The following is a 21171-nucleotide window of genomic DNA, read 5'->3' as shown; positions in this document are numbered from 1 at the left end:
TGTCTTTTATACAGGTAACGAGCTGAGATTAGGAGCACACTCTTAAAGGGAGTGCTCCTAATATCAGTTTGTTACCTGTATAAAAGACACCTGTCCACAGAAGCAATCAATCAGTCATATTCCAAACTCTCCACCATAGCCAAGACCAAAGAGCTCTCCAAGGATGTCAGGGACAAGACTGTAGACCTACACAAGTCTGGAATGGGCTACAAGACCATTGCCAAGCAGCTTGGTGAGAAGGGGACAACAGTTGGTGCGATTATTCGCAAATGGAAGAAGCAGAAAAGAACTGTCAATCTCCCTCGGCCTGGGGCTCCATGCAAGATCTCACCTCGTGGACTTGCATTGATCATGAGAACAGTGAGGAATCAGCCCAGAACTACACGGGAGGATCTTGTCAATGATCTCAAGGCAGCTGGGACCATAGTCACCAAGAAAACAATTGGTAACACACTACGCCGTGAAGGACTGAAATCCTGCAGCGCGCGCAAGGTCCGCTGCTCAAGAAAACACATATACATCCCCGTCTGAAGTTTGCCAATGAACATCTGAATGATTCTGAGGACAACTGGGTGAAAGCGTTGAGGTCAGATGAGACCAAAATGGCATCAACTCAACTCGCCGTGTTTGGAGGAGGAGGAATGCTGCCTATGACCCCTGGAACACCATCCCCACCGTCAAACATGGAGGTGGAAACATTATGCTTTGGGGTTTTTTTTCTGCTAAGGGGACAGGACAACTTCACCGCATCAAAGGGACGATGGACGGGGCCATGTACCGTCAAATCTTGGGTGAAAACCTCCTTCCCTCAGACAGGGCATTGAAAATGGGTCGTGGATGGATATTCCAGCATGACAATGACCCAAAACACATGGCCAAGGCAACAAAGGAGTGGCTCAAGAAGATGCACATTAAGGTCCTGGAGTGACCTAGGCAGTCTCCAGACCTTAATCCCATAGAAAATCTGTGGAGAGAGCTGAAGGTTCGAGTTGCCAAACGTCAGCCTCGAAACCTTAATGATTTGGAGAAGATCTGCAAAGAGGAGTGGGACAAAATCCCTCCTGAGATGTGTGCAAACCTGGTGGCCAACTACAAGAAACGTCTGACCTCTGTGATTGCCAACAAGGGTTTTTAAACCAAGTACTAAGTCATGTTTTGCAGAGGGGTCAAATACTTATTTCCCTCATTAAAATGCAAATCAATTTATAACATTTTTGATGTGCGTTTTTCTGGATTTTTTTGTTGTTATTCTGTCTCTCACTGTTCAAATAAATCTACCATTAAAGTTATAGACTGATCATTTCTTTGTCAGTGGGTAAACATACAAAATCAGCAGGGGATCAAATACTTTTTTCCCTCACTGTATATAGCGCTGTTATCCAAAGCGCTTTACACTGTGTCTCATTCACCCATTAACCCATTCACACACCAGTAGTAGCAGAGCTGCCTTGCAAGGCACTAGCTTGCCATCGGGAGCAACTTGGGGTTCAGTGTCTTGACCAAGGACACTTCGGTATGTGGAGACATGTGGGCCAGCAATCGAACCGCCAACCCTACGATTAGTGGACAACCCGCTCTACCACCCGAACCACACACCGCCACTGTATAACCCCGGTGTCCTGGTGAAATTCCCCCATTGTCCCTTCTCTATCACGGCCCCCTAATAATCCCTCTCTCTGAATTGGTTACATCACACTCTCCTCTCCACTAATAGCTGATGTGTAGTGGGCGTTCTGGCGCGCTATGGCTGCCGTCACATCATCCAGGTGGATGCTACACACTAGTGATGGTTGAGGAGATTTCCCCCAATATAATGTAAAGTGCTTTATATATCTAAGGAATTATTATAATTTAAAAAAAAAAAAAAAGAATGCAAAATAGATGCATTTTCACTAATGGTCTCAGATTTTGGACCCCACAGTATACAAATGATCATGATTGTTTGTGTGTTTGTTTTCTCAGAGAAGCCGTGTGCTCTGTTCTGTACGCCAGTGGGCAGGGATGCACCGGTGCTGATGGCCGAGCGTGTATTAGACGGGACACCGTGTGGACCCTACGAGAGTGACTTGTGTGTGCATGGGAGGTGTCAGGTACTGTACTGTTAAGACTGTATATCATCCACATGCTTGAGGAAAAATCTGGATTTTTTTTTTGTTTATTGTATAATGCAGATTTGTTCTCATTTTTATTTTACCAAATGTTTATTAATGCCTAATTATGTGATATATGAATATTACTGACATGCTATTGTGGTCTTATTACACTTTTAATCTCCTGCCAGTGTTAAACTGGTAGCAATAAGGTTCCCTAGTGCAAAGAAAGAAGCAAAGCTAGTTACCAAATGTCTTAATTTAGGGAATTAGTTATGTTTCTAAGTTTTTAGGTACAGTTTTTAATAATCAATTGATTTAATACTAAAGCAGTCAACATTAGCATTTTTAATTCTGGTGGGAAATCCATTCAACTCCATTAAAATGGCTATCAGTGTGATAACTGTCATACAGCTGCACTCAAGATGCTCTATTTGTGATGATAAGAGGATCTGTTCATCACTGCTTGCTTTTAAATAGGGTACACACACACACACACACACACACACAATATGCAAAGAGGTTTGTGGCTCACCTACAGAGCTCTCTCTCTCCACAGCTGAAGCCCTGCTGACTCAGTATTTATGTGTGTGTGTGTGTGCGGGGAGGGGGGGGGGGGGGGGGAGGGGGGGGTTGTGTTGTGTTGTGTGTAAACTGACCTCCACTGATGCTTCATTTGTTAACAATGGGCATGTTTGTCTCTGCCTGTCCAGTCAGGTTTGGCTTGAGAATGCTTTCTGCTCTTGTCTCTCTCGAGCTCTCTCTCCCCCTCTCTCATGCACACGCAGCGCACACACACACGTGCATGCACACACGCACGCACATATACATACACATGCACGCACACACACACACAAACACACACACACAGGCTATCATCTGTTATCTGTTTCTCACTGTCACATGTCTTCACTACATTCATAAAATTTGGTAGAGCGACATAGAGGAAAAGAAAAGAGAGAGAGAAGAATCCTTAAGGGTGAAGATACAGACAGATGTTCTCAATGTAGCCGGTCCACATGCTGAGACAGCTCTCTCTCTCTCTCTCTCTCTCTCTCTCTCTCTCTCACACACACACACACACACACAGACACACACACCAAACACATGTTGAAGGTCAGACAAATGTGGCAGAATAATCAGAAATACATAAAGGACTATAATATACTAAATTATTACTCATTTATATAAGGAATAAAACATAATGGGGTGTGCAGGTCACAGATACACAAGTCACAAGTTCAGTTGCTCACAAAAAGGTGCATAAAGACACACACACACACACACACACACACACACACACACACACGCCCTTACTATCTGTCTGTTTTACTATCTCTTATCTCTTGCAATGATTACTGTAGCTAATTAATGCTATGCCTACTGAATTCTAACCCTAACCTCAGTAACCAAAAATATATATATATTTTTTTAATTAAATCTGCAGTTTTTGTAGAAACACAACATGCTTACAGACATTTGACATCACCTTGTCAAAGGACATTTAGGCTCTACCAAAGAACATTTAGGCTAAGAATGGCATTTTGTCTACCAAAAGACATTTAGTCTACCAAAGGACATTTACTCTACAAAAGTAAAGCAAAGGTTTTTTAAATATATATATATATTTATAACACTACTTGTTACATTACCCTCACATTAAATTACAAACAAACTTGTTAACACTGCTGCGAGGGGGTTTCTAATACAGCTGCTGAGGTAGAGATGGTAAATTCATCCATCTCTCTATAGATTTTTCCCTCTCTTGGAAAGTCATGGGAAGGAAATGCTGGATTTTTTTCTTTCACTGTTGGAGCAAATGGTAATACAAAAAGGATATTTTCTACAGTCTCCTATCTACCTCTATAGAAGTTTACCCCGCTATAGTTTACTTAAACCCAGAAATGGATGTGTATGCATGAAAACAGTCCATTATAGCCGATGTATCATGTAGCCTGATTGAAGTGACGTGCGGGTTTTAAAATATTTTGGAAATGTCTTGAATATGGTATTAAATAGTATTAAATTTGAAGTGCTGATAACTGCAGACATCCTGCACACACACACACACACACACACACACACACACACATGCACACACACAGTAAAGGTCACAGACAGATTCAGTCACATAAACAAACAGGTATAAGACACATGAACATGTGTTGGATTCTCTCTTCTTACTCTGACTTCTTTCATGAAATTACTTCCAGACAGTCACTAAGTAGCTTACATCTCTCTCTTTCTTTCTCTCTCTCTCTCTCTCTCTCTCTCTCATGTTTAACACATTAGCACATGCGGAAAACCCCCTGTGAGGTCATTTCAAAGGCTCAGTCTGGGTGTGTTACAAATCCATCTGCACTCCCAGGTTAGGGCTTTATTCTTTAGTGCTGTAAAATGAGTGCACACTTCAGCTGCATCCTGAACTTTGGTTGCTTTCTCTTTTTTGCCTTCTCTGTCTGTTTCTATCTAGCTGATTCATACACTTTGGAAATGTTGTGTGTGCGTGAGTGCGTGTGTGTGTGCGCGCATGCATATGTGTGTGCACATGCGTGTGTGTGTGTTGAGCTCTTATTTATAGTATCCCATTTCATTCATGATGTAATAAATTGGAGATCATCTGTATAATCCCTATTAGCAATCCAATGACATGATGTTTATGACACATTTAAGCAATAACTGAAACTTTAGCTGAGAAGAGAGCCTTTCACTGCACCTTTTTGTCATTATATGAAACTAAAGGAGCACCAAACGTTCCGGGGCACCTGATTTTCACCTTATTATCGTCTTTTGGTGGAGTAGAGCAAAACTCAAGCTGTCACAAATAATTGTGATATAGATTGGGATATAAGTGCTGAGAAACAATCTAAACATTTGAAAACAGTCCTGAATCCAAAAATGAGCTCAAAACGTGTGACATCACCCCCCACTTAAAAAGTTACATTGGCCCCCTGTTTGTTTCTGAATACAGTACAAAATACTTCTTCTGGTATTTAAGTGCATCTAGGGTCTCTAGCCTCTCCTGTGGGCTCTGCAAAATAGGAGATAGAACTGTCATGTGGCTGTATACAGTCCCCTCTGAAATGATTGGAACAGCAAAGCCAATTCTTATGTTTTTGGCTCAAACCTAGAGTAGACATTCAGAGCTATTAGTTGTTTAAACAATCAATCTAACATGGCACACCTGAGCAACAACAAACATCTGTCAGTCATCTTCCAATATTTTTGACCATTTGATAAATGGGTGGGTTCAAACAAAATGTTCCATGTTCTAAGTTGTTTAACAAATCCAGATGTAAATATCAGAAAATGAAAATTGAAATTTTGATCTATCATCTCATATTCATCTTTTGATCTCAAACCCAAATGTCTTCAGTGCTTAGCAAAAACAAATGAATTGACCATGCCATTCCAATACTGGAGGGAACTGTATATGGGTATACAACTTGGAACCATTCACTCCCATTGTGCTTTAGAAGCCAAGTTGAGTTGCAATGGGAATCGCCATCTTGTGAAAATTGGAGCCAGAGCATGCGGAGTAGGTATGGCTCGATAGGCAGTGGGTCCACCTTTCACCCGCCCATACACAAACGTGCGCATCCACAGTTCATTACCTAAAGTTCAACTTACAATGCTGAACTCTAGTCATATAATTTTCTCAGGTATATTGATTCTACTGTTGGATGAAAAGCTTTCAGGAAAAGATTTTGTGCTTTGAGTCATGACTGACCGAGCTTCCATTTGCAAGCTAACTGACATTGCCCATCATTTAAATCAAAGTAATGTACGTAGAAGTAGCTACTGTAAGGTACCATCTGAAATATATATGGTAAATAGCAGTCAACATTTATAATCGACACATCCTAACTTTTAAGGGGGACAAATGGCTGCTCTCCATGATTTTGATCTAGATTTTGACTTTCATCAAGCTCTACCCATCTGAAGAAGTGCTCTTATATCCTCTGCTTGTTTTGTCTGTGTGGTTTGTTTAAAAAAGAGTGACTGACTATTTCTACCAACATAATTTGACTGTTCACTAAGCTCATACAATCAATAAATTTTATAAACTTTAGCTAGCGTTAGCTGCCTTGGTTTATGCCATCACTTTGTTCACTAACGTTGGTTTGCTTGTTATAATATCAGTACAACCAGCTAGCTTAGACATCAAAATGAGCAACATACCAGAAAAAACTGTAAAGAATTCCCCACTTAGGGTCTGTGAAAATGGTTTCCAGCAGAACAAGACATGGCTTTGCTACAGAACTGTCAAGCGCTTCAGGTCCATGTTGGAGTATGTGTTCATGAGGCTTGACTGCCATGATTGACCTAAGCTGTCAATCACCTCATCATCCTCACCCTATTATTTATCACCAAATAATTCATTGAAAATGCATTTATTGTAAGGAAATATATTAGGGGGGATATTAAGGTCAACAGAACACTATTCCTGATTTGTGGAGATGTAACTTAAAATAGAAGTTTGGCTCAGTTTCCATCCACTAACATGGGCATGGGCAGGGTTAAAAATTGTACTGCAGCCAGCCACTAGTGGGCCTCAGAGACATTTTGGCTTCACTTTAGACTGTGTATTATGATGGCTTTGAGCTGCCTCAAAACTGCAGAATACGCTTCCTCACCATCTCCATGCCTGCACCTCCATTATCTGTTTTAAAATGCAATTCAAAACTGATCTGTTCTACTTTGCATATCTGTTTATGTCATAGTTACATTGTAATGTCATAATTTTATTATTTATTTATTTATTTATTTATTTATTTATTATTATTATTATTATTATTATTACATATTTCATAGACAAGTCTTTTTCTGGGAAATACTTCTTTTTATTTTTTAAACAGAGATACATATACCGGCACTGTCAGAATGGTATTTGAATTATGGCTCTGACAGTTCAGTTCAAGGTTAGAAATACCTCCAAATAATGTATTCATATTAGTTTACATCCCTGATATAGTGTACTCGGGTATTGTAAAAAGCACTTTTATGTAAAACGCTATATTATTAAGTAGCAAAAGGTCAAAATCTCAAAAGCAAACTATTTTAGAAATCGAAGCGGCACAAACAAGTAAACAGGCAAGTAGTGAGTAATGATAGGTGCAGTATAACTGCGCTGAAGGCTTGTAATACAAACTGAGACAATAGCGAGATTTTGCAATAACAGGGTTTATATATATGCAGCGTAATGAGACCCAGGTGAGCTTAATTGACTCAGCTGGTGGTTAGTAGACCAGAGAGCCAGAAAGTCTAGCCAGGAGTACAGCTGGACTGAGAAGTGACTGGGATTATAGGTTGTCCTGGATAACATTCTTCAGATTTGAATTACCAAATTGGCTGGATTGAGTTTTTGACTATTTGACCTGGATTATTTCTTTGAAAATGTTGTCGGATATGTTGCCAAGACAACAAATCTTGTTGCCTAGAAGACAAATGGAGTTCACAGGACCATCCTGTTCCTGCAGAAAATTTGACCAATCGCAGCTACCCATGCAATTATTATTTTTGTGTGTGTCTGTTTGCATTACTTTCTAATGAACCCAGTTTTTTCGATTTCCCAAAATAGAAAAAATGTGTAAATTAAACCACACCAAGCTTGACCATGATAAAGCATTCATTCATCGTGCAGTACTGCTGCATCTAGTACGATCGCTTGCCGATTACGTGGCGTTTTTTTTCCCCCCACATCAAATCTGTCCGCCCACAGGAGGGTAAAAAACACTCATTCCCATGAATTGTTGGGTTCCAGGGGACCCTAGTCTTGATGCACACCTTGAACTTAAGCTCAAGCTGGTTCAGGAGCAGGCTTATTCACATTTTCACACACACATGCAATACTGCCCCCTAGTGCACGCATTCACATTAGGTGCAATTATGTCTACAGGTGATGGCACATTTGCAGATTCGCAGAAGTATGAATTACCCTTAAGTGTGTAGTGCGTAAGGCTAGTTCAGCAAATGTTAGCTTGCTTGTTTTTAAAAAGAAATATTTCACAAGCATCATTACGTAAATATCGAGGCAGCGCTACATAATAATCATCCAGTCATAGTTAAATATTAGCGTATGACCTAATATTAGTCAACATGCTAACAGAACACAGTAACAAATCTATTTGACCGAGGCTCATTTGCTTCTGCGATTAGTGTTTCAAAAACCAGTATTGAAATAATTATTAACAAACAATGTATTGTGCTTCTGATTTAGTTACTATTGCTAGAGCTGCTCTGCAATGCTATTCAATAGTCTCTCTGTTTACCCCACTAGCATGCACATAGTGTCCGAATGAAAATTCTACCATTGTAAATGTTTTGTAATCGAGCTTTCATTTTGCTTCAGAAAATCAGCTGTAACGGCATTATTGGCTCCTCAGCCAAAGAGGACCGCTGTGGAGTGTGTAACGGAGATGGGAAGTCCTGCAAAATTGTCAAAGGAGACTTCAATCACAGCAGCGGCATGGGTAAGAGGCATACGGTGCCATAATATGGTTATATGGCAATGAGTCTTTCTTATATCAATTGATATGAGTGTTTGGTGTTGCCATTTGTGACATCTTTTTGTCTGATGTCTGTTGTCTGATCTCTTTTTTTAGTTGACGATAGTTTGCACACAAGACTTGAAAGATGTTGGAACTGGTTGTCTGCATCGTTTGATGTTTGTGTGTATGTGTGTGTTTGTGTGTGTGTGATCTCCCTTGCATTCTGTATATAACTGTATTTATGCACAGTTAAAGTGTCTCTGTGTCTTTCTCTCTGGCAGCTGCTGAACCCTCATGACCTTCCAGCAGAGTTAAACAGAAAGATGTCCTCGCTGCCAATCACCCAAGCTTTTCAAAAAAAAAAAGTGTCCAGAAGCCTAAAGGCAAACCTAACGGTTTCAAGTCCTTTTTAGTAAACACAAGAAACAACGCAATTGTTTTCAATTGCATCATTTAGGCTACTCGCTTAGGCTATATAAACCCAGGATCAGTCAGCCTGAATGCAAATGTGAAAAAGATATCACTTGAATGGGAAAGGACCTGGGAATATGTAAAAGGAATTCTGCTTCTGGTAGCAGTCTGGTAGAAATTAGCTTCATGCCGAGTTCATCTGGAGGAAACTTTGCCTGGCAAAATCACCAATCTGAGACAATTTGAAGTCACTTCAGAAAATGTCTCGAGACTGGACAATGTCATATAACTCTTCTGTATACTAGATGTAGTCATCTTGTGGTAAAATATACCTAGTGAAAGTAAAGATGCTAGCTTGATGTAAATAAGGACTGAACACCACATCTCATAGCCAACTTTTTGTATCTACATAACCAGCTTGCCATACCTTTTTATATTATGTTAGCTAAAATCTTTTTTATGGTGAATTAGGTTTCCAGGCAGCACATTGGAGCTTTTACTTTCCCTGTAGGTTAGCTAATAAATGTATGATTTTTCCTCCAAAACTGTTTAAAAATATCGTTTAAAGACCACTAAAACCACCGTAGTTGTGTTTTAATGAATTTAATGGCTTTAATGGTTTTTTTGTGGTCGTGGTTTGCCGGATAATTTATAAAGTTCAGTTTGTTGTATGACAGCGGGTCACAGTGATGTGTTACTGGTGCACTTTCAATGCTACCGTCTTGCTGCCTATTATAGAGTGAACACAGTGAATGCTCTGTATTGTAAATATTGAACAAGTGAGTGAGGAAGAAATTTCAGACACAGCTTGTTTCAACAGCAGAGTAACAGTCAGTTGGTAACCGATTAAATGTGAAATTTCTAGGCTGGCCCACTTGGTGGTCTGGCAAAATTAATAAAAGTATCTAAAAAACAAATCTGAAAATATTACATTCACTTAAAAGGCATTAGATCTGTCTTCTGCATCGTGGTATCCCATTCCTGTGGTATAGAACCATAAATCCTTCATTTGTTATGCAACAACTAGGCACCCAGCTGTGTGAAATTTACTAAATCCCACACAGTTCCTCATAAATCAGCACTATTGCCATTTCAGCAATAAAACAGATGCCAACTGGTGTTGTACCAAAACATGGGCTCTTTTGTATGCTCTCCTTTTTTCAGTGCCTCATTTTCCAACACCATAATGATCATTCTGTCTTAGCTGCAGCGTCCCATAGTGCCAGGTGTTATCCCGTCTGTCTACACATACATACATACATACATACATATATATATATATATATATATATATATATATATATATATATAGTTAACTCCAGAATTACTGGCACCTTTGATAATGGTGGGTAAAAGAGATAATGAAAAAAATGCATTTGTTGTTAATTAATTATAACATAGGGCTAATGTATTTTTGTTATATTTTTTAAAAGCATGGTGTATCTGAGCAAGGAAGGATGAATCCAAATGAATACAGTAGGTAGGCCTGTCACGAGGACTACTTTTGTTGGAAGATATATTGTCTGAGAAATAATTGCGATAAACTATATTATTGTCATTTTAGGACCCTTTTATGCCACCGATATAACGATGATATAATAGCATTGTTTTTGTCTTCCTTTAAATTAATCAGTATTTTGTCATGTCATATATATTCATTTGATTAATTTTACCCTAACTGAAATGGCATTGAATATTATTAAACGGCATTTCAGTTGACAAGAAAATGCAAAAATTTTAATATTCACACATTTTATATATGAAGTGAAACACATATCAACAAAAACTGCAAACTGCCCTTGTTGTGAAAACCTGATCTCCTGAAAGAATAATATTACAATTTGTACACTATTTTAAAACAATACTGTGAATTCTTTATGCTTTAGTTATTCATTGTCCATGTTTTAGTGCGTTGATACGGAAAGAGCGTATTCACAACATGAATTACCATTCACACCAAGTTCAATTGTGCATTTGAGTCATTTCGTGTAGAAGCAAATTGTAATGTTAGGTTTATGTTGTGTATACAGTGCGTCTGTTTAATCTCATATGTGTATCGGATGCGCTTGGGTGAGTTAATTACCCCGCTAGTAAAGCGCTTCAGTTTACCGCTGTTCGTTCATTGTTCAGCTTAAGCAGCTCAATCCCCGACATTACTGACTATGACTGGATTTCTAGATTTCCTTCTAGATTTTTCTTCTTCAAAAAACATTGTTAGTGCAATGTTAATACTGTATTTTGCATATCATTTTTTTCAACAGTATGTTTGAATTAAAATTGGTGCTAGTGCTTTGCTACACCTCTTAAATTCGAATGCACAGTTTTTGCATTCGAATGTGCATTTTTATATTAAGTTCGACGAATATCCAAAGCAGAGCAGACGAGAGGACAGAAGCAGAGCGAATGACTAAAATGTCATTGTGTCAGGATTCTCCACCTCGTGCTGGGTGCTGTGGCAGCGTTTTGCCGCCTGACTTTGAAGAGCCTTTAGTTCCATGTTGTTATTCTCCAAGTTATCGATCTAGTTCCGTTTTCTCATTTGTGTATTTTGACTTATCCCTGCTTTTGCTGTTCGCTGATCGGCCTGACCTGTGCCGGCGTTCTGTTTACCGCTTTTGATTCATGATATGGATTTCTCTGCCTGCCTCTCAAATAAACCGCTTAAACTGCATTCGCATCTGTCTCTATTCGCCGACCATGACATGGTGACGTTCATTCTTATGTAAACAAAGACGCATGTAAACGCTATGGGCAATATCGAGGTCAGTAAAAACGATCCATGTCCATATATCGTATGATAAGTCGATAACGTAATTATCGTGACAGGCCTAACAGTAGGTAAATGCAGAGAAAATTAGGAATGTTACATCAACATTTGCATCAGAACATTATTGAGGCATGTTACACCATTACTCTTGACATCATTAACCATGTATTTACTGACTGGATATTACATCTAAATTTGTGTATTAAGAAAAATGACGGACATATTGAGCAAGTTCTGTAAATAAAAGCTTTTGTTTTGCCGGTTTTTATTTTTGCTCCTGTGATGCCGGACTTATGGGACACATTCTCAAGGGTGGCAATAATTCTAGCATTGCTCTGATGTACAGGAGAGAGAGCAAGAGAGACCACTCTTCCCACGCAGAGAGCAATTATGCTTTCTATTCCCAGCCACAATTGGCTGTGGCACTGTCAGGAACTCATGAGGGACACCTGCACCATTTGCGAGCTCACGCTTATTTTCTTACTGCAGTTTACCACATCACATCACAACATGCTACTTTTAATTTAGATTCCATACATTGGATAATTTATCCCGTTTCAAGTAACGCAGTGCAGTGGCTTAGCATGCATGACTACAGATAATGTGACAGTATAAAGCAAGAAAACTGCACACACAGCGAGTGCAGCAAATATAATAAATGCATCGGAACGCATAAATAAATACACAGTGTGTAGTTTCTCTACAGAACAGAAGGAGCATATGGGGAAAACCAGCCAGCATGAAGTGTGTGAATCTGAACATACCGAGTGCAAATTGTATGAAACTGGATGAAATAGTAGGAGGGTCGAGGAATGTGTGTGTAAAATCATTCCCGGTTCCTCCCACTTGGCCACGTTTCTAATGATTGATTATGACTCTTCAGGAATAACATACTTTCTCTTCCTGTTCAAAGTAATTGAATGTCACGCTTGATTACAAAAATGAGGCTCAATAGTGCTAACCTTGGCAACTGAGCGTGTTTGTCCTTGTCCCAGGTGTGAGTGTGTACAGTATTTGCTTGTGTCTGTGTGTTTCTACACGTCTGAGTCTGGAAAAAAATCGGATTTTGAATGCCAGCGTTCGAGCACAGGAAAAGATCACTGACAGTGTTCGGTTCTCTGTTCCCCAGTCACCCCTAGCCATTGTAAGAAGGTCTCTACGTGTGTGATGTCAAAATCCAGGGCTCTTCCCAAGTGTTTCTCATGTAAGACGCATGCTTGTGCATGAACGCGTGGGTGTGTGTTCGTGCATCCTTTTTGTGTGTAACCCAGACATATTGACCCATCATGTACATCCTCACTGGTGTCTTCTGAGAAAGGGAGCTACAGTCACTAGTGGCACTAAACCATAGTCTGATCCACTCTAACACAGTGTCACATGTTTCTTCTTCAGTTAGCAATGTCAGCTGTTCCACTGAGTGAAACCCACTGCATGTCGTGATTTCAGCCTGTTTGTTCAATGCCAAACCTGATCTGAAATCAGCAGCCGTGTTTTCAAATATGTCCGTAGGCATGTGCTGATATTTATTTGTACAGTCAAACAGTATGTAATAAATAGATGTAGGAGTGAGGTGAAGGATATGAGTGTGTGCTCAAAGCATGTTTATAAAGGGCAGTCTGATAGTTTAGTAGGCAGGCAGGGGTCAGCAAGGCCTACAGGGTTATCAAGGTTATATGTTATCCAGAACTGAGCTGAGCAAGATAAGGTCCAAGGAACAAGCCTTATGAAAATATAGCATATTAACTAAGTAATAAACCATGATGAGGCTGGATGTTATAGGAAAATAATTAACAGTGGGGTGGTGTGATATTGCCTGATGCAAAATGGAGGTATTATCTTTCCTGTAGCCGCCCGTATCAAATTCAAGGCCTTGATGCTCACGTACAAGACCTTGTCTGGAACAGCACCGTTCTGGAGATTACTTTAAGATACTATTTCTAAACTAGCCATATCTATTACCAGTCAAAGGTTTGACACTAGGTTGAGTATTAATGATTGAATATTGAGTAAAAAAAAATAGTAAAAAAAATAAAGAAACCCCATCAATGAGCAGGTGTGTCCAGTTTTTTTGACTGGTAGTGTCTGGTAGTTTAGTCAGAGACTGTACTTAAAAGTAAACTATATATTCAGTATACACTGTAGACTTGAAAGTACAGTTTGAGCTCATTTTTGGATTCAACTTAGTGAAATGTCATAACCAGATATCGTTATATTTGATAATATCAGCACGTGCCTACATATACATGTGGTAACTTGACCTGGGTGTTGACTCATAGGGTCTGGGATATTAAGCTCTTCCTCATTAAAATGATTTTTTTTTCCTGCATTCATTTCATCATTTGGAAACTTAATCCTTAAAGTCACCAGAAACCTTACAAAAATGTTTTAATGATTAAAATTGGCTGGACCAAAGGCTGAATATTGTCACTGCAGCAGATTTTCTGTAGTCTTTTAGTTGGAAAATCTGACTCAATATTGAACATGTGAAAGGCATGTATTATTTTATCCAGAAAAAAAAAAAGAAGCGTATGATGATCTAATATTTAAATGCAACACAACATACTATCTAATTATAGTATTTAAGGAACCATCAACCAAATTTGGTCTTCATACCAGGTTTTGGGTGACTTTAAACTGAATGAGGTTAGTCACTATCTCCAGTATAAAATGCATTAATTGGAGAAAAGTGATCAGCTCAAACTGTTCTGCGAGTCCGATCAGAAAGTTTGCCATCTTTAAAGCTCTCTCTAGCTGCCGGGATGGTGGTGCTTCAGGTAGGTGGGTTTGAGCGTGTATGTGTGTTTGGGTAAACTGGTGCAAAGGGCTTGCCGAGCTCTCAGATTTTTTTTCCAAAGGAAAGCGTTTTGTGGTGGGTAGCGTAGCAGTAACTGCATGCTGTTGATTAACTGTGGTGTGAACACAATTGGGCTGGTCTGGAGCAGTAATGAGAAACAAAGCAGCTTGGAATGCGCACAATAGCGGATTTAGGTAATATAACGGCATTCATTCACAGTACGGTATGGAATGATGTTGATTGAAGCATAGGAAGATTTCAGCACGTATTTGTGGAAAAGCAATAGCGTGACCTAAAACAAGCCTCATATCTCAAGTGTAAAACTAGGGTCCAAAAAATGTTCTTTGGGATTTGATATAGCAATCGGCTGATTTTTAGCATCCATTCTGTCACCTTATTGTGATCTAACAGGGTCACTTAAACCCTGCTCTCTACACTGGCCCCTTGGAGAACAGATGAAGAGTGTAATGTATCGTTGTCCAGATATTTACCAGCTTCAGTTTCCCTTTTACCACAAGGTCACATTGGAATAACCCCATCAGCTTTCTGAAAGAACGTTTTTCCTATAGAAATTACACCCAATCTAAAAAGAAGCAGTGCATTCTCTGTCCATATTTCCTTTTCAACCCTTTCTTGGCTAAACCTGATCAGATTCATTTTAAGTGAAGCGTGATAATATATTCTGGCTTTGTTTTATCATTACTGCTCAAACACAGTGTGGCACGGTCATATTAGATGGAAGAATGTGTGTCTATCTGTGTGTGTGTGAGAAAGACTTTCTGGTACAAATCGGAGCTCCCCATCTCATCATTTTCTTATTTGGATCCTAATCTGACCTTTACCCTGCGTTCACACCTCAAAGTGACGAGTTACTTTGTCTTTGGTGGGACTTTGTAAATGTAATGTAAATGTACGTTTAGAGACTGCTACTGATGTCAATTGTCACATTAGCCTGTCCAGCTTTTTATTATTTAAAAATATATATATATTTGTCTAATATGTAGACAAAATATACACAGGCTAATTAATCCATATTACTATGTTGCATTTTGCATATAATAATACTCAGGAAAAGATTAAGCCATAGTTATATGAATAGGAACTACAGAATATGCTGACTCGGAGTAGGAAACATCAGAAAACCTTTGCCACAGCACTGGTACAAGTAATTAATTTGGATTTGGTGTTATCATGTCATGACAGGAAATGCCTTTTAGCGTGAACGTAGGGTTAAGGAACGGCAGAGATACACCTTTTCAGTAAAATGTGAACTAATGCCAAATCAGTATAAAGCCATTTCATAAAGCTGTTTCATTTCCTGCAACCTTGTGTTCGCACACTAGTTAGAATAGAGTCTGTAAGAGATGGTTGGCTCTGATTGTCCTGGAAATGACCATTACATTATTGCTTAACATCTGTACATATGTGTATGCACACACTCACCTCAGCTTCACCTTAACCTACACAAGTTTTAGTAGGGTCCAAATTCTGAGTCCACTATCAGTATGTGATAGTACTTAATATATAAGGAAAATTTGACTAGCTAATACTTGAAATTGAAATTTATCTGAATAATATATTGTTTTCACATGGTTTGATAGGTTTTTTTGAAGTAATGGTAACACATAAGCCTTCTAACACACAATGTTGATTGTCATCATCTCTTCACATGTAATATGTAATATTGTGTTGTGTTAGTCCTCCATGCCTTATCATTATCATCCATACAGCTTTCAGTTTTTCAGTTTTAGTATTTCTTAAACAATGGAAAGAATACCATTTTTGGTAGTGGACTTTTGGACCCTATTATATCACTTTCTGAAATCTGCTCTCCTGCTTTCTCTCTTGCCCTTTTCTCTCAAGGTTATATTGAGGCTGCCGTCATTCCTGTAGGAGCACGGCGAATCAAAGTTGTGGAAGACCGGCCATCACACAGCTTTCTGGGTAAGCTCTCTGTAATAAAGATCACACAAGACCACCATGTCCTTTAGACTTACAGAGCGGGGGATGGGGGGAGCTGTCAAAAGAGATGATTGCATGAGTTTCACTTTTTCTGTGTCGGATGACTTCACTGATCTGCTGCTCATCATCTCTCTGTGACACACACAGTGATGACAGGCTTCCTGTCAGTCCCAGTAAAGTAGGTGTGGCCTTTGTGTCTTTCATATAAAGTGAAGGAGGTGTGACCTATGTGTCTGTCATACAAAGTAAAGGAGGTATGGCCTCTGTTTCTGTCATACAAAGTGAAGGGGGTGTGGCTTCTGTCTATCATACAAAGTAAGGAGGTGTGGCCTCTGTGTCTGTCATACAAAGTGAAGGAGGTGTGGCCTCTGTCTATCATACAAATTGAAGGAGGTGTGGCCTCTGTGCATGTTATGCAAATTGAAGAAGGCATTGGATTTGTGCCTGTTAATAGCAGTGAATAGGGCGTGACCTCTGTGTCTGTCATAGAAACTGAAGGAGGCCTCCCTCTCCTCAATGCTTAAAATTTTAGAAGCACATTGTACCATTGTACCAAGCTTTACATTGTATTAAATCAAAATGTTAGGTGCTTTTATTGCAAGTTCACCTAGCTTGCAGCAGTAATCACACATCTAATGGTGTCTGATATTCTGCATAACTTTCTTCAGTATGTCTTGAAAAACAATCAAAAGCCGCATGCTTGTAGAGGCCCAATACATGAGCTGATATTTCAGTTCACCTTTACACATAAGAAAACCTGACAGCTACTAAGGTTTTTAAGTTTGAGTAAGCTGGAAAAGTTGTCATATGGATAAAGACAATATATGATAAATAAAAATGTAATGGAAACAGATGGTTTGGAATAAATGATGACTGAGCAGGTATGTGTCTCTCTATGACTTTGGCTTGTCCATTTTGGATGTTGTCTTCTTGTTGCGCTGGTTCAGTTGATGAAAACACAAAGCGATTCCTATGTTTGCCTTACCAGCATTTCAGAAGTTTTCTCATAATTTTGCAAAATACTTTTTAAGATATTGATAGAGTTGTAACAGAGTTGTGCAAAGCGGTATATATGATTCATTTCTAGGAAAGATGTCAGCTTCTATGAATTTTCGAGTTTTCACGAGTCCGTACTTAAACAATGAAAATGAAAAATATCTACAAATTCTTGGGTTGTTAGAAGTGAATATAAAATTAACAAAATGGATGATTGTCATTCATTCAGATTTAGTAAGTGCTTTATCCTGGTCAGGGTCATGATGGGTCTAGAGCCTATGCTGGGAACACTGGACATGAGGCGGTAATGCACTTTGGATGGGATACTAGTCCATTTCACTACAACATGCACAAACATTCACAAATAGGGACAATTTGGCATAATGAATCCACCTATATGTATGTTTTTGAGGTGGGAGGTAACTGAGGAAACTGGAGAGCCCAGAGGAAACTCTCAAGGACACAGGGAGAACATACAAAGCTCCGACAGGCCGAAGCACTACTTGCTGCACTACTCTTCCACCAATGGATGTTTCAGTTTGCTCAATTTCTCAAGTAGTAAATACAATTTTAATAAATAAAGGTTTAGAACTCTTTGAAACACGTAGCCCTTAATAAAATGCAAGGTTGCATTTTTTAGCCATGGCTAAATATTATAAACCATGTATATATACATACATATACATTTTATATAAATATCCATCCGTCCATCCATCTTCTATACCGCTTATCCTTCCTTCAGGGTCACGGGGAAACCTGGAGCCTATCCCAGGAAGCATCGGGCACAAGGCGGGGTACACCCTGGACAGGGTGTCAATTTTATATAAATATATTATATAAAATTACACATGCAATGGGTCATATTTTGAGCTTAAACATATGGGGACTTTCATTGCTACACAATTCTATTCATAAATAGTTTAATAAAAAAAAGTCGTCTCACAGTTATTGGTAGCCACACTGAGCACTCTCCTGGAGACAAAAACAGCATTGAGTCTCTGTGAGACATTGAGCAATGTCTAACAAGGTTAATGACACATCTAGATGCATTTTGCACTATCCTCCATGCAGAATATTTCAAGCTCCTTTATATTTTTAGGTTTGCTCAAGTGGAACAGGGATGAAAGCTGGTGACTGAGGTGGTCACTGCATAACACTAAATGATTGTTCCGACATCTGTTTGTTTTATTTTAGATATGTATTTTGGTCTGTATTTTGTTAAAAGCATCATCTTTGGTCTAGCGTTAACCTTCGGGCAGGGCCAACCAAATTTTGAGCTAAGATACCATCATTCTTCACTAGAGGGGCTCTTGTGACCACCAGCTTCAAAACCGCCATAAAGCATTCAATTCAATTCAGTTTAATTTGTATAGCGCTTTTAATGATGGACATTGTCCCAAAGCATGTGTATCTTTTGTGCTGAATGATCATTGATTTTCCCTATGGTAATGGATGACAAAGGGATTTTAGATAGATTCCAAGGAAAAATGAAATGATTAAAGTTAATGGAGGCTGAGGGCATTTTTTAAGGATTACATTTTATTTTCCAATTATTTGAGATATTCTTTATGGATGTCCATAATTTGGCATGTTCTTAAGAAAAAAAATACTACAATTTTAAATAGAAGTTTCTATTTTTTGGACTAGATCAAGAACTTAGCTGTGAATTCAGTGCCTAACATAATGAAGCCTTACAGTATAGTTGAGCATCAGTTTTCTAATATTGCAGCTGTAAGGTTTTATACGAGCCACGTGAATGCATGTGGTTAACCCATATTCCCTGTTGACCATTTCAGCATTGAAAGACTCGAGCAAGAGATCCATAAACAGCGACTGGAAAATCGAGCTGCCGGGGGAGTTCGAGCTTGCCGGCACCACTGTTCGCTATGTTCGCAGAGGATTGTGGGAAAAGATGTCTGCCAAGGGGCCCACTAAGACTCCTCTCCACCTCATGGTAAATAAATTAAACCTTACTCTACAGCCCAGGGGAACAACTCTTCTTTTTTATCTGGCCAACCTTCTTTAACACATTTGTTTACCCAGTTTATTCATGGAAGCTGCTTTTAACGTCATGTTCTGTTTATTTATGATTGTAGCTGGGTTTCAAGGTTTTATGAAATGGGGCTTGCTTTGGTTGATAGTTTTTCTAAAAGCCTTTAAACCTTATTAGGCTTTTTTTCAGTGTTTTTTTTTTTTTTTATCAAGCATGGTAGACTAGTTTTCCACGAACGAAGAGGCTTGTGAAAAATGGACCACTTTGTATTTGAAACTTCTACTTAAGCCAGAATAAACACACTGAATTATAGAGAAACAGCATATTATTAATAAGTAACCCTTGTTTTGTTAGATGTGGACCTTAAACATTGACAATGGATCAGATTTTCTTTTCTTCTGTGTCAGATATCAAGATGACATAATCGTGACGTTATACAAGTTATTAATCCCTTTACATTTTAGTGAGATGTTGGTTGAAACATTATCATCTTTACACCTGGATTCAGTTAAATTTTGCCTTTAAAGCTCATTAGGAACAATCAAGATACACTGCAGCCTATAGTCAAGAGAGCCAGAAAGGCCTGAAGGAAACTCATGAAGGGCCATATTTAGCATTATAAAGAAATCATGCAGGCTTTAGTGGATGTCAGACTACACACAGCTCCCTCAGGTCATGCTTAACTTCAGATGGTCCGAGTCTGTTCGACCTTCTTTGGAGTATATTCGGTTAAACAGCAGAGGAGATTAAGAGGCTCTCAGAGGGGCTGTGGTGCAGGTTTCTCTGACCTGAAGCAAACGAGTGAGTTGATGTAATCCTCTTCGGAGCTGTAGGTGTTGGGTTATAAATGGAAATGTGTCACGCACTTACACAGCACAAATTTCATTTCACATACTTATTACTAATCAGCAGCTGCAAACAGCTGATCACTCATTAGGAAAAATGTATGTCATAGGCCACACCATTCGTAAGAGTTTTTCTCTAGCATGAGATAAAGCGCATGAAATGTAATTGCACAAGGGTCTGTTTTTAATGAGGCTTCATTGAAGACATTTGCTCTGAATAAAGGGCATCTGCTACAGCCATGGGAAAAAGAAAGTACTCCTTCAGGTCTATGTTTTTATAAATTGATAATTGATACCTTTGGTTTGTTTGCTGTTTGGTTTGGTTTCATTCTGCACATAATTGGATGAACCGTAAAGGAAAAAACATTTAGCTGAGGGGTGTGTACGGCTGGAAACGTACTCGTAAAGCTCTTTCATACGTTGGTCTGAAATCCGGTGGTAGAAAAAGTTAAACAAACCTTTTCCAAGTGTGTGTCTGCAGTTCACAAGAAATCTGACCCAAACCACCTCAGTCAGATGCTCTCAGACTGTTTTAGTCCACACTTGAGTGGGATTGCCATGTACTTATATGCACAAAGGAACTGCCCCAAAGGGTTACATGCACCAAAATTCAAAGTAAACAGACTATAAACTACTAATTTTAGTCAAATAAATCAAATTCTCAAAGAGCACATGCATTGACTTTCCCTTTTAATTCCCTTTTAAATGAACCAGATTGCTTTACTAATGCACTCTGCTGTGAGTGTCTTTTCAAAGCCTTTCTCATTTTCCCGAATGTTCTACAGGTCCTTCTGCTGCATATTTACTAATATCACGCTATTG

The 21171-nt window shown here is 39.0% G+C and overlaps 1 protein-coding gene across 3 annotated transcripts in view; it reads left to right on the top strand.

Moving 5' to 3' along the window:
* Positions 1-21171, top strand: part of adamts17 (ADAM metallopeptidase with thrombospondin type 1 motif, 17) — a 154952-nt gene that overhangs the window by 95279 nt on the left and 38502 nt on the right. For 2 of the 3 annotated variants that reach the window (XM_053635235.1, XM_053635234.1), the window contains exons 14-18: positions 1963-2090; positions 8443-8563; positions 12889-12963; positions 16417-16497; positions 19308-19465. In XM_053635235.1, coding sequence (XP_053491210.1) covers positions 1963-2090; positions 8443-8563; positions 12889-12963; positions 16417-16497; positions 19308-19465 — 563 coding nt within the window. The remainder of the gene's footprint in view (positions 1-1962; positions 2091-8442; positions 8564-12888; positions 12964-16416; positions 16498-19307; positions 19466-21171) is intronic. The other variant, XM_053635236.1, reaches the window with a different exon arrangement.

The sequence above is a fragment of the Ictalurus furcatus genome, chromosome 10, assembly GCF_023375685.1.
Source record: "Ictalurus furcatus strain D&B chromosome 10, Billie_1.0, whole genome shotgun sequence".
In the NCBI taxonomy this organism is placed as follows: domain Eukaryota; kingdom Metazoa; phylum Chordata; class Actinopteri; order Siluriformes; family Ictaluridae; genus Ictalurus; species Ictalurus furcatus.
Note: the sequence above shows the minus strand (reverse complement) of the source record. Positions and strands in the feature narration are given on the sequence as shown.